Source organism: Staurois parvus, unplaced genomic scaffold (genome assembly GCF_062004578.1).
Source record: "Staurois parvus isolate SC_StPar_1 unplaced genomic scaffold, SC_StPar_1.0 ptg000517l, whole genome shotgun sequence".
Taxonomy (NCBI): Eukaryota; Metazoa; Chordata; class Amphibia; order Anura; family Ranidae; genus Staurois; species Staurois parvus.
Window position 1 is genome coordinate 1,211,396 of NW_028318313.1, and position 14,625 is coordinate 1,226,020.

The window sequence follows — 14,625 nt, forward strand, 5'->3', positions numbered from 1 at the left end:
TCCAATTGGATGTTGGGTGGGCATACCTTTAAAGAGTTTTTGTTGTTCCGATGCTGAAGATTTCGTACTGTTTGAAAGCTTCAGAAAGGTCTAATGAGTGTTCTTCTAGTGTCCTCTGTAATGTTTACCTGGTTCTGAAGACTTAATTTCCCTGTAATGAACCAAAAACGTTTTTGATCTAGTGCTTGTCATGGATGCCTCGGTTTCCAGGCTACCATTATTAAAACCTCAGCATTGGTCTGTCACCTTGGTGATGAAAGAATCTAAGTAACTTTGAAACTATTTATTACATTAAAGGCATCAATTCTTAGAACAGGAGGAATTCACATGTCTCGTTCCTTCACATATTCCAAAAATATAAAATCAGGACTAATACTCTTATTTTTGAGATATGTGTTAATAAAAAAATGTGAATACTTTCTGTTCTAAAATAACCTTTATTGTGCTACACAGACTAATTCAGTGGAGGATACCTACTAAAGATAACCTTCTAGGTAGCTTATAAGCCATTTCTAAAACTCCTATATACAGTGTGTGCTTTGTTGCATGGCTATGCATTCATTTATTTTCTAGCTTCTCCACCAAAAGGGACCTATTTATTTACTAGTTGTATGTATTGAGACCCCATTCTTTATTTAATTTTAATTCCATGGATGTCAATTACTGCCCATTTAAAGAGAACTATAATGTTTTTTAGGATTTTTTTTTTTTTTTTAAAGCGCACTGTGGTTAGCTAAAGAGAGAATGTTTAGCAATAGCTGCCTGCTTGAAGAAACCATTTGCTTAAATGAAACCAAATTAAGCAAACGGGTAGTACAGTGGCTAAATGGTTAGCATTTCCGCCTGGCAGTACTAGGGTCATTGGTTCGGATCCCAACCACAGCACCACCTGCCTGGAGTTTGCATGTTCTCCCTGTGCCTGCATGGGTTTCCTCTGGGTACTCCGGTTTCCTCCCACACTCCAAAGACATGCTGGTAGGTTAATTGGATCCTGTCTAAATTGGCCTTAGTATGTGTATGTATGAAGGTAAGTTAGGGACTTTAGATTGTACGCCCCTTGAGGGTTAGGGACTGATGTGAATGTACAATATATATATATGTGTAAATTGATGGCACTAAGTAAGCATATGATGAGGGTTAAATCACTCCTTATCTACTTCTGTGTGTCAATTTTAGGCTTAAATCACTGAGCACTGTAAACAATGAGAGCATACGGCATAGAGAAAAGCATGTGAAAGGGTGCCAAGAAGCTTCACTTGTAGGCTAAAATGATAAATGTGGAATATTTACTTTACTTAAAAGAAAAAATATGTTATTCCTGACTGTAATACAAAATATGCAAATCCACTACATACTTTTTCATATTTCCCTTCTGTCTTCTTTTCTCAACCCACCATCTCATCCTTTTTTTCTATCATTTCTTTTTTTTAAGCCAAGGTAATATTGAATTACTATACCCGACAATTGCCTTTTTCAGATTTATATTTTGTTTTAACATGGTGTATGCCTCGTAAATTATAAAAATTCCACATTTATGTTAGGATATAACTTTATCTATTTACTGATTTTTTTTCTTTATTAGAAAGAAAATTACAATGGCCAAGTTAATTAATACTCACCATACGTATGGTGCAGTACCAAAAGTATCAATACAAGATATGGATGAAGAGATCATACGAATGGAAAATGGTGAAAGCAGGTACAATACGCATGAAATGTATTCCTTCATATTCAATACTTAAAAGTTAGGAAGTGCTTAATGAATCTATATCATAACAACAAATATCAATAACATTTTTTGCAATGAGATGGCGGGATATTGTGTACAGTACTGTCTCTGAACTATAATGACAATGCTAAAAGTGAATAGTAGTGCAATATATCTGTAATCAGCACAGGAGATACAAACATGGAACAATACATTGTTTAATATTCATCTTGGCTAGTCAGAAAAAGGAACGTATTAAAACCTATTTGTAAGATTTGAATTGTACCAAGCAAAAAAAAAAGACTTGTAGTTTTCATTGCACTATGAGTGTGGTAATCAGTGCACTCATAGTCTGTTGACTTTCTAGCAAAAAACCTGTGCAGAGATATAGGCAGAAAGCTGGAGATAGAGTTTGCAGGAGCCTGATTGCACCCAATAAATATTGGTGCAATGATTTGCAGGTTCCTGTGTAAAAAAATAATAAATGCACATTTTTATCCTCCAAAATATGTGCATTTATTACTTTTTTTCTTAAAGGCGAACTTCGTCTTTAAAATCTACCATAACTCCATGTTTAATGTCCCTTTAAATAGTTCCTTTGGGTCAAAGAGGTACACTTGCTGAATGTGCTGTATTAACTGTATGCAGCCTCAGCTACATACAGTATACAGCGCTATATTCTGGCATTTGGATAGACTTGGAATAATAGGAAAGAAGAAGAGCTCGATGTCCAAAAGAATGCACTTTTTATGGTAGATTAAGAGGCATTTATTGAAAATATTGACAAGTACATCAAACCAACGTGTTTCAGGAGAAAAGACTCTCCCTTATTCAGGGCTGTAGCTGCATGCTATTAAATGGGAAAGATTCCCATGCTGGTTGGAAACAACCTTAAGGCTATACCAGCAACCCAAACCGTGAGAGGGTTTACCACCAGTATCTACCATTGGGCACAACCTACTGGAGGGACTTCTCCCTACCCACTCATACAACCACCCATCTATGACCAGTGACTGATCCAGTCAGTCCAGCATGTTCTACAGCAAACAAGTGGCATTGGGATAAAGACTTCCTTCCCACTCCCTGAACAAAATAGAGTTTGGTTGTGCACTGCTTTAGCCATTCATAGGATGCTTTGTATTCTATGAAAGAATACAAAGCTTTCTCTGACTGGCTGAGGCGGAGATTGTGATGTCATCAGCCCAGCTCTCCACTTCAGCTAACTAGAGGAAGCTGTATATTCATCCGTAGAATGCAAAGCTCCTTGTGAATAGCTCTGCAGCACTCCAGACTCTACTTTGTTTCAGGAGTGGAAAAAGACGTTCCCATCCCACTGCTGGAACACAACGTTAAATATGTTGTTTATAGCTGAGGCTGCATACAGTTAATATGCCCAGCTAGTGCACCTGTTAGCAGTTTGTCCCAAATTAACTATTTAAAGGCACACAAAGGGGCAGTTCACAGCAGAACTTGGTGCAGGAAAGGCACATTTATTGCATGATTCCTGCACTGTATTCAAAATGCACTGCATTTGCTTTCTGCTGTGGGTGTCAGTACATCGTGAAAAGTACCCCAAATGCAGTGCATTTGTGGGCACCAGAGTGTACGGTACCACAATACTATGCAATTTGGTGTAGCGCTCTTCAAAAGTAGTGCATGCATTCATTTTTGATCCAGTGCAATTTCAGCAATCCACCACCTCTCAATAGAGCTTCTTACCTCTATGTATGACCTCCACAAGAGTACAGTCAAACAGCGTTTTCCCAGTGATCTTTGACTGTATCCTTGTGAAGGTCAGATATAGAGGTAAACGGCTCTGAGAGGTGGTGGATCGCACTGGTGGAACATACCTTTTCTTTTTGGAATATGCACGGCAAGCATGCATGTAAATAGAGAAGAACACATCATTTATAAAGTAGACTGTGTTGGTTTTGAGGATTTGAGTTTCATATTGATTATTTATAGTGTATATAATATATCTAGTGATTATTCCCAATTGATATATTCTTTATGTTGTTTGTTGCACATAAAAGAGATTTTGAGGAATATTGATGGTGATTTGACACAGTGGGATTGAATTACTAGTATTTACTTGTTGCGCTGTACTTTGGAGGTTTATATATCTTATGAGGTGTTGCAATGCATAACAGTAACAAGCTGCAACATAGCAATTTTATTATAAACATATTTGTTTGCTGAGCGCGGTGATCTTGTGATATATATTTCAGTAAGAGTTTTTGTGCCCGAAGTTTAACCTTAGTAGAGGGCAACAAAAACTTGACAGAGTTTTAACTCTTCCCTGCTCTATCCAAAGCAAAATAATTTTTTTTGGTTGGAGTTGTGCTTTAATACCAGCAAAGGATATGTACTGTATATACACCTCATCAATAAAAGAAAACAAAACATTGTTTGTGTGTTCTGATCTTATAATGATAATAAGCTGTAGTGAGTGCTCCTTGTAAGCACCCCTTGCTGTTCCAGCAGGGCTGAAATAACTACAGATCATATTTGGTCCACTGTTATCTTAAACAGTAATGCAAACCCTGCCTTGCATGAAGGACAACTGCTTTTTAAATATCCACATTGCTCGACCACAACATGATTGATGCAACAGCGGTTTTTATTTTTTGTCTTGTTCAAATACAGATTACTAAATAATCAAGAAGTAGACAGTGGTGGTTTACATACAGAAACACATACAAAATGCTACAGTATATATTCAACCAAGAACCGGGTACACGCAGTGACTGCAGCACTACATAGGTATGTATAATTAAGACTTTATTGCAAATTCCTACTTATAATCCTATACATATTATTACCTTAAACAGACTGCTAAGTGAAAGCATCTGTTTGTAATATCATCACATGACCAGCCAGCATTGTAGCTGGAAAAACTGCACCCCTGCCATTCAGAAGATTTTGAAAACTACCAAAATTGAAATGCCTATTGTAAGGGATGTCTGTAATTTGACTTTAAAAATTGTTCTTCAGCATCCAAAGTCTCAATTAATCACCATGTGTGCTTAATTAATTCTTCATGATTTATTTATGTCCTTATTCAACCAACCTTCCAAAAAGAAATTCTCCTCTTCCTCTTTATACCTCAAAAATATAAACTACACATAGTGCATTACCTTTATCACATAACTGACTACAAAACTAAAGTGCACTCACACAATAGTGTTCAAAGCATGCCCAGAATTAAACCAAGTGTCATTCCACATATGGTATCTGTAATTCCTACTCTTACCCTTAGTGAATGGATAGCTTGCTCTGAATAAATTATTGACTCGTGAATTCCTCCTTCAAAAATTCTTCCCCATGTGAAATCAAACCCAGACTGACAAGGGACAAAAGCCTTTTTCAAATAAACTTCACTCCAGGAAGTGTTGCTCTTATCGCTCCAGCCACAACAGTAGTTAATGACCCAAAATGGAATAAACAACCATCCTGTAACAAATGCTCTGATTTATTGAATTAAAAAAGCGCTTACATATGTGAGATATACATCAGCGTTGTGTAATCCTTAGACCGGATCTCATCCAAAATGGCCGCCGCTACATTACAGTCGTAATGACAAAACGCGTCAGCAAGTGACATCAAATGTAGCTGGAAGTGTAGTGGTGGCCATTTTGGAAGAGTTCCAGTTCTCCTCCTCCCTGACGGAGATAGTTGGAAATCACCGGGAGTCGGTGAATAATCACAGGCCTGGGATCCGGTGATTGACAGCCTTGGCTGTGAATGGCAGCGCAGGTAGGGCGTGTGCGCGCCTCCTTCCCGGAGATGCAAAATCACATATATATACGTGATCTTGCGCACCCGTGCCGCCCTGTAGCAGTATTTCTGTTATAGGTCGGACGGAAAGATGTTAATAACGCTGGGAGCATTAGCTGTGTAAAGTCACGTTAACAACACAAGTTTTTCTGTGTTTTTTGGCATTTGTGGTTTTTAGCGTTTTTTTACCAAAAAATCCAGAAACGCCGATTTGCCTCTAGAAACCCACTAGTTCAGGGGTTTTTTTGCCAGCCAAAAAACGCTGATTACAGCCTATTTGTGTATGGACACATAGGATAACATGCTGGGTGGTTTACTGGCTGTAGAAAAAAATGTCAGAAGCCAAAAACAGAAGCTGTAAAAACATCCAGTGTGCATGACGACTCATTGTCAAAGCTTAATTGAACAAGCTGAAGTTAGAAGCTGATTGGCTGCATCAGATCCCGAGTGCACCATTTTTAGTAAATCTCCCCATTTGTCCCTTCACTATTATCCAGAAGCGAGAGTCATGTTTATATCTTTAGCTAGATGAAGATAAGAAGAAAAGGACAGAAGTTTAACACATAATTACTAGGTAAGGCTAGTGTTAAGGAAAATAAACTGGGCAAATTCCCATGGTCCCAGTTTTTTGAGGAGACTGATCAAACCCTCTGTGATTGTATTTGTGTGTGTGTGTGTGTGTGTGTGTGTGTGGGGGGGGGGGGGGATCACTTCTCTACAGCAAGAACATTTCAGCATAATAACGTTTAGTGATACTAGATGCCCTGGCAGCAACCCCTGATAGAATGCACTAATTTAATGTGGAACAAAAAAAGGTCACAATATGGTTGGATAGTGGATTAGAAGAGAAGAAGGTGTGACAATAAGTACAGTATGTTAACCTCATATAATATTCTATCCATAGGGAGCAGCACCTTCCTGGTCCTACCGCAGGCTGCAATGCCAACAACAACAACAACAAAGATGAGTGAGTATCCTGATGTGGTCTTCAACGGTCACAATGATTGTAAGGATGTGAGCAATATCAGGCTGTCCATACACAGGCCAAGTCTTCACTGGATTTGAAAGAAATTGAAAGTGCAATGAACCAAATGACAAGTATAATACCCACTTGAAGACTAAGACCTTTCTGGCACCTTTTGCTTACATGTAACAATCAGTATTTTTTGCTAGAAAATATCTAGAAATCCAAACATTATAGAATAAATTGGTGGGTTTTGCAATTTTCTGTCACACGGTATTTGCACGAGGGGTAACCTAACCTTGTTGTCCCTGCTCTCTTGTTGTCTCACCATCCCCCCTGTACCCCTCAGATTCTGCCCACTCCATGACCTCTGTATGCAGGGAGAGGCAATCACAGGGGCCCCCGTCCTTCTCCTGGAGCCAGCCAGGCAGGGTATTTTACACAATTATTATTATTATTATTACACAGGATTTATATAGCGCCAACAGTTTGCTCAGTGCTTTACAATATAACGGGAGACAATACAGCAACAATACAGTTCAATACAAGAGAGATTTGAGGGCCCTGCTCCTTGGAGACAATCTATTGGGAGTCTCCTTCTCCCCTTTTAATACATGATACCTTTGGCAAAACTTATAATGAGGAGCATGGTAGATTGACTTACTGGAGTGGTGGAATCCATACACACAAACAAGCGCATATAGATCAACTTTTAATTGAGAAGGTCATGGCTGTCTGGTGAATTCTCTGTGATGGTGGTACATGCAGGTGGAGTGGAACACAAGAATCAGGAAGTGGTGGATTTTGCCTGAAGCACTTTATTTTACAGAAGTTTTATATTATGTCACTCCATTGTAGAACGGTTGCACTTTATGGATGATGGACTAATTTGTATCATATAAATGTAGTCTCTCATAAACGTTATTGTGTTTTATTAATAGGACACATGTGGACATTTGTTGGTTTACACCATATTTATAGGAATCACATGTGGATATTTATTACTTTGTACTTTTTGTTTTGCACTTTTTATGTATATCTTTTTTTAATTATTTGTTTATTTTATTTTTACAGTGTTGCTTTAAAAAATTTTTTTTACCACTTTTATTTCCTTCACAAGGAATGTAAACATCCCTTGTGAAAGCAATAGGCCTACGACAGGTATTCTTTATGGAGGGATCTGGGGTTAACAAGAACCCAAATCCCTTAAAACATTCAATCAAACCAAGATTGGTGAATGCTTTTCTTTTTTAAAAATGGCGCAGTGTATTTCCAAGTAAACCGGAAGTGATGTCAGGTCACCGCTTCCAGGTTACTATGTAACAGAACCAAACAAAGCCGTTCTGTCTACGTTCAGCTCTGTGACTATCCGGCAGTAGCATCAGCTGGTCAGTTGGGACTCCTGGTGGGATGAGAGATCAGCTAATTAGCCAATCTGATTGCTATTACAAGAGAGCCAACCATTAGCTCTAAAAAACGTTACTGAGATGATGCCTGCAGCTGGAGGCATCATCCCGGTATAACAGCTTAAAATGAAGTTGATATTGTAGGTACTAAAATGATCATTGGCAACCAACAGAAAGGGGACAATCAGCTGAACCTATTTTACACCTTGTGCATTTGTTTTCTGAAGACAATCAGTACATAAAATAGTTTATAGGAGAGAACAATTACAATACAAAATGATAGAAAACAATATCCCATACAATTATTCATTTTTACTTCGGTAAATAATTTACCTTAAATTAGAACTAAAGGCAAAACATTGACATTTTAGACTTAGTACATTTAGTAGTGGGAGCAAATATATACCATATATGCTGGCACCAATGTGTAATACTTGAGCTGCTGTGTTAAACACCAATGGTGTGAAAGTATTCTTTCTCTAATTACACAGCACTTGTGTATTTTAATATTTTAAACTTTTATAACAATGTTTGATATAGGTTATTTGTGTAAATTTAGAAACGTAATGCATAATTTGTGCAGGGTCCATGAGTATGTATGTGTAGTATTGTAATCATGTTTTTGCTTATGTGCATATAATGTTTAAAATATTGCAGTATGTATGAGATTCCACTGTTACATCAAAGACAGAGGATTCTTACAACTCTTAATGTTTTACAGAGAGGAAAAAAAGAAAAAGAAAAAAGAAAAAAAGAGGTATGTATAAAAATATCTGGATGTCTTCTCCAAATTTGTTGTTTGTAGCTTTCTCAGATAGTCACTCAAACGGCAGCTCTTTCTGAATTCTGTCATCTGATATCTGTGATTGTGGCAGTATCAAGAAATAACTGGACTTTCAATTGGGCAGTCTAGACCAGGGGTGGGCAAACCTTTTGACTTGAGGGCCGCAATGGGTTCATATATTGGACCCGGGGGCCGGACCAAGAGTAGATAGTAATTCATCCCCCATAGTAATTCATCCCCCATAGTAATTCATCCCCCATATAGTAATTCATCCCCCACAGTAATTCACCCCCCATAGTAATTCATCCCCCATAGTAATTCATCCCCCATATAGTAATTCATCCCCCATATAGTAATTCATCCCCCATAGTAATTCATCCCCCATAGTAATTAATCCCCCATATAGTAATTCATCCCCCATAGTAATTCATCCCCCATAGTAATTAATCCCCCATATAGTAATTCATCCCCCATAGTAATTCATCCCTCATAGTAATTCATCCCCCATATAGTAATTCATCCCCCATAGAAATTCATCCCCCATAGTAATTAATCCCCCATAGTAATTAATCCCCCATATAGTAATTCATCCCCCATAGTAATTAATCCCCCATATAGTAATTCATCTCCCATAGTAATTCATCCCCCATAGTAATTCATCCCCCATATAGTAATTCATCCCCCATAGTAATTAATCCCCCATATAGTAATTCATCCTCCATAGTAATTCATCCCCCATAGTAATTCATCCCCCATATAGTAATTCATCCCCCGTATAGTAATTCATCCCCCATAGTAATTAATCCCCCATAGTAATTAATCCCCCATATAGTAATTCATCCCCCATATAGTAATTCATCCCCCATAGTAATTCATCCCCCATATAGTAATTCATCCCCCATAGTAATTCATCCCCCATATAGTAATTCATCCCCCATAGTAATTCATCCCCCCATAGTAATTAATCCCCCATATAGTAATTCATCCCCCATAGTAATTCATCCCCCATAGTAATTCATCCCCCCTATAGTAATTCATCCCCCCTATAGTAATTCATTCCCCATATTAATTCATCCCCCACAGTACTATTCCCCCCCAAGTAGTAAGCCAAGTCCCCCCTGTGTCAATTCACTTACCTTTGCTCCGCGCGTTCCTCTCGCCGTGTTCCCGCGCCGTTCCGGTCTTCAGGGCGGACTGTGAGAGGAGCCTAGCTCCCTTCATGTTCGTCACGCTGCCCCGCCTACACACATCCTGACAGCCAATGTTTGCCTGCCCTGGCTGTGTTTTTTTTTTAGCACGCTCCGCGGGCCGGATTAAAAGGTCCTCCGGGCCGTATACGGCCCACGGGCCGTAGTTTGCCCATTGCTGGTCTAGACCATCGGAATGAATAGTTTATCAACCTTTGGCATATAAATGTATAAGAAAAGTATATATATATCTGTATACATATGATTTTAGAGTCAGAATGTTTCCTAAAGTTCAGATTCCATAGCATGCCTATAACCAAATCATCTGAAGATCTGTTCAGCCAGTCTTATGTTTTTCACACCTGTCAATGGCTATATAGTCAGGGGGTAACATTTATATATAATGTACTCCTGTGTCATCTCATCTTCCCAAGCCTTCTCCATCACTATGGCCATCTCCTCCATGATGAGCCCTCCTGTGATCTCTACTCATATAATCCTGCCATATGAAAACACTGTTCAATGCACTAAACTAGAACCTGATAGTCAAGCAATACATACCTCTCACTCAATTCTTGTATTCAGGTGATTACAGAAAAACAATATAAATACAAATATTAGGTAATTAAACATCAGAGAAACTTTTACTTTGAAAGAACATTTCCTTACATATTTTGTTTCTTAACAGTGTAGAACTAAACAAAGGCAGAGACATATACTGTACACAATGTGGTTTAATTAAAGAAGAAATTGGCTTACACTCTGGAAGTAAAAGAAAATGTGATCTTAAATAAATAAAGCAAAAAAAGGGAAAGTAGCAGGACATATCTTCCATATACTGTATGTATGCATTCGTTAGCAACAATATGCTGTATGTTGTTAATGCCGAATGGGCCAAACTGCCTATGCGCATAAGGCCAAAGAGTGAATATTCTAGATATTAATTCCATGACAGGAACAAAAAACAATAGGAATAACAAAAAAGGAATAAATATCTTTCAATAAATTCATCTAATGTGAGTGTCAAGTTAGAGTCATTCTGTAAAGTACTGCCTCCAAACAATACTTCTAATATAAATGATGATGGTGCATGGGAACTCAAAGCCACTCTTTCAAAATATTTTCAAATTTCAAATTTGTGTGCTCTGTCTCCTCACTGGTATGTCAGATATAGTAGCTATCAGTGCTGGGACAAGGTAATCTAGGTCCCAGGGGGAAGATGCCAATTGGCATCCTCCCAAAATGTATGAGCCTTATGTGTCAGCCAAAATCCTCTCCCTCCCCCCACCGTCCAAAAAAAAATTCAAGCACTACGAGGGGGGCTATAGAGGGCTATCTGACCTCAGCATTGGGGCTCTGCACTAAAGATGCCACTGGTTGTCAGATTGCCGCTGTGCGGTGTTTGCTTACTGCCCCTACCCATGTTCTTTGCTGGAAGGAAGCAAACATTGCGCAGTGGCGATCCGGCAGTCCAGATCCAGGAGAGCTGCAGTGGCAGAAGGAGGAGCTGGAGGAGAGAGAGAGCACAACCAACCACTTCTCCTGGCTTTCTCCTCTCCAGATCTGGCTTGTCTCCTTTGGTGCTAAGCTGACTGGAGTAGGGAAGCTGATGTCACTAGTCCTGTCAGCTTGTAGGTAGGAACTCATACAAGGAAAATTATCGTGCTTGTCCGTTCAGATAATTTCACATGAGCTATCATGATCGGCTCTTGAAAGCTGTCTACTAACGATTAGATTATTGTACGATCACTTTGAGAGCAGTATTTTTCATCCAATTTTCTGATTGCGTGTAATAGGCATAAAGATGGATAGATATACAGTAGATGATCCAGTAGAGACCTGGATTCCAAAGCTAAAATATTGACTTGCTAGCCAAGAATTAAGGCAGTTAACATCTAGTTTGGGCTGTCTGGGAGAGATGTACCCCAACTTCCAAAGTGTTACAATTGCACTGACAAGACATACAGCCATAGGTGGGCCCCTTATTCCCAAGACACTTGCAGTTTCACAGTTTCAAATTTAATTCTAGAAGGCTTTTTAGCCCAAGTAAGTTCTCAGTAAAGAGTATCAATTTCTTGTTTATCCAAACTGGTGAGTTGTGCATAATATATAATAGCTGGGACATTCATATCATTTTAATAGGGTTAGTCCTTCCAGTTATAGATAAAAGAAAGTCTAGCCTTTGAGTTTCACCAAATATTTAGTCAGCAGAGGGAGTAAAAAACATTTTACATTTTTTTGTTCGCTTGTTACTGAACCAAAGTTTTTTTACTTCTATTATGCAACTCTGATTTTAATGCAAAGTTTTTTTTGCTGGCTAGCTGATAAGTCAGCTGAGAAGTACATTTTGTTTTGTTTGCTCTGTGCAAAGTACTTATATGTGCCTTACTCTAAAGCTATTTAAAAGTCAGGGTGTTTGCCTTTTGTTTTCTTATATTTGCCTGTAGTTTAACTTTAAGGGATGTGTTTATTAAGAAAAAAAAAATCTGCATACCAATACATTCAGTGAAAGTGCATGTATATTTGTTCTATGGAAATGGGGGCAAAAATAAATGTTATTAAGCTATTTCCTGTGCTGTTCAAGTTTTCATTGATTTAAACCAGGAAATACTGCACCTGTCCACTAAATGGCAATTAATATCATAGATAAATCCAACAACACAGAAAATAGCATAATAACATAATTTTTTTTTTTTTTTTTTGCCCCATTCGCTCATAACAATTATATATGCACTTGCGCTGAAATTTTAAAAACCAACACCATCCTAGGAAGAGTCACTGTAGATTAGCCATATTGATTGTCCTGTGTATAAACCTGCATCACTCCAGTTGAAAAGACAAAGGCTGGCATTCTACTTACTTTCCTTTTAATTCCTATAACAGTAAATCTGAGCCCAAAAAGGAAAAGAAAAAGGACAAAGAAAAGGACAAAGAAAAAGGTGCAAAGGACAAAAAGGAAAAAGAAAATAAAGATAATGGAAAAGAAAAGGATAAAAAAGAACCTGAGAAGGAGAAAGAAAAGACAGATAAAGACAAAGATAAAGATAAGGATAAAGACAAAGACAAGAAAGACCAGTAAGTTCTTAAACATTTAGAAAATGCTAACACACTGTATATTACCTCCCCATCTTCATAATAGAAACCTTACCACATGTTTTCTGGGCACTTTTACCCCCTTCCTGCTCAGGGCAAACTTCAGCTTTTAGTGCTGTCGCACGTTGAATGACAATTACATGATCATGCAAAACTGTAATTATCTTTTTTTTCACACAAATGGAGTTTTCTTTTAGTGGTATTTAATCACCACCGGGGGTTTTATTTTTTTTCTAAACAAATGAAAAAAGACCGAAAATTCAAAAAAAAAAGTTTTTCTTAGTTTCTATTATAAATTTCTGAAAATGTAACAAATTTTATCATTGATGAAGTTGCACTGATGGGCACTGATAGACTGCATTGATAGGCAACACTGATGAGCACTGATAGGCAGCTCTAATGGGCACTGATAGGCTGCACTGATAAGGCGGCACTGATGTGGCGACACTGGTAGACATTGATGAGGAGGCACTGATGAGGCTGCACTGATATGCGGAAATGATTGGCACTAATAGGCAGCATTGACTGGTGTCACTGATTATTGGCAATGACTGGCGGCACTGATAGGCACAGATTGACAGCACTGCAAGGCACTTTTGGGGCTGCACTGATAATCATCGTGAGGAAAGTACTGCCAATAACCGGCAAATGTCTTTACATGCTGATAGGCTGTGATTGGACACAGCTGATCATGTGGTAAAAGGCTGTTGTGATTGGCCCTTAACATGTCATATGATCAGCTGTGAGAGCACAGAGAGCACTGGGTGCGTGCCACTGGGGGCACTGTTCTGGGAGGATGTCATATGACGCCCTACCAGAACTGAACGTCCGCGCTGTAGCTGTCATTCACTATAGTGCGGTCAGGAAGTGGTTAAAGATGATCTATGATTATTTTTGTATTTTACAGTTCTGTCCTCCATAGGACTAAGCACATGCAGTACTTTGTCCCATGGTGCTTTCCACCATTCTGACCTGCTCAACTCCCCCCCCCCCCCCTCAATGCCATGACTGATCCAACAACAGCTTTGAAGGAGTTGGGTGATTCATATCTGCAGTTTGTCCTGGCTGTGGACACTTTCCCAAGACATGCAATGGCAAAAGATATGCAGGGCTGACACATCCCTTGTCCCTTTTTATTGAGGTTGCTTGTCTTGGGAAAGTGCTCACAATACAGACAAGCTGTATCTATGAATCAGCTGTCTGCTGCAAAGTGTTGTCAATTCAGCTGGGGCAAAATAAGGTGGGGAGGGGAGTAGGTGGGATATAAAAAAATTGACAGTGTGATCTTGTTCTGCCAGCCATATTCTTCTATTTTTCCATGTTACTACAAATTTTAGGAAACATTTAAAGCTGAACTTCGACCTTACCTTCAGTCTTGCACAATTGTACAGGTTCCTGTTTCTGTACTTCTGTTCTGTCATTTTACTGCACGCTGTGAGCCTCTCGCATTGTGCATTACATTTTGCAGTAAATCAGATAGGGCTCATTTATGGCTGAAGGAATCATCTAGCGCTTTCCTACCTAACATGACTGTCACTGGCCCGTTTCTTGCATTTGTGGATTTCAGTTTTTTTAATCATGGAGGCTCAGAATCATATATGGGTGTTCCCTAGGGCTTTCTGCATGCACATACAGCCAGCCTAGGAAAGCCCCCTGCTCCAAACTGACCCCCACCAATTAAGGCATTCTGATATTTGCATAAAACC

The 14,625-nt window shown here is 38.7% G+C and overlaps 1 protein-coding gene across 1 annotated transcript in view; it reads left to right on the top strand.

Annotated features, from left to right (window-relative positions):
* The window catches only part of CNGA1 (cyclic nucleotide gated channel subunit alpha 1), a 62,711-nt gene that overhangs the window by 32,360 nt on the left and 15,726 nt on the right, over positions 1-14,625 (top strand). The window contains exons 2-6 of the mRNA XM_089690121.1: positions 1,583-1,699; positions 4,355-4,471; positions 6,390-6,452; positions 8,577-8,612; positions 12,710-12,901. Coding sequence (XP_089546247.1) covers positions 1,596-1,699; positions 4,355-4,471; positions 6,390-6,452; positions 8,577-8,612; positions 12,710-12,901 — 512 coding nt within the window. The 5' untranslated portion in view covers positions 1,583-1,595. The remainder of the gene's footprint in view (positions 1-1,582; positions 1,700-4,354; positions 4,472-6,389; positions 6,453-8,576; positions 8,613-12,709; positions 12,902-14,625) is intronic.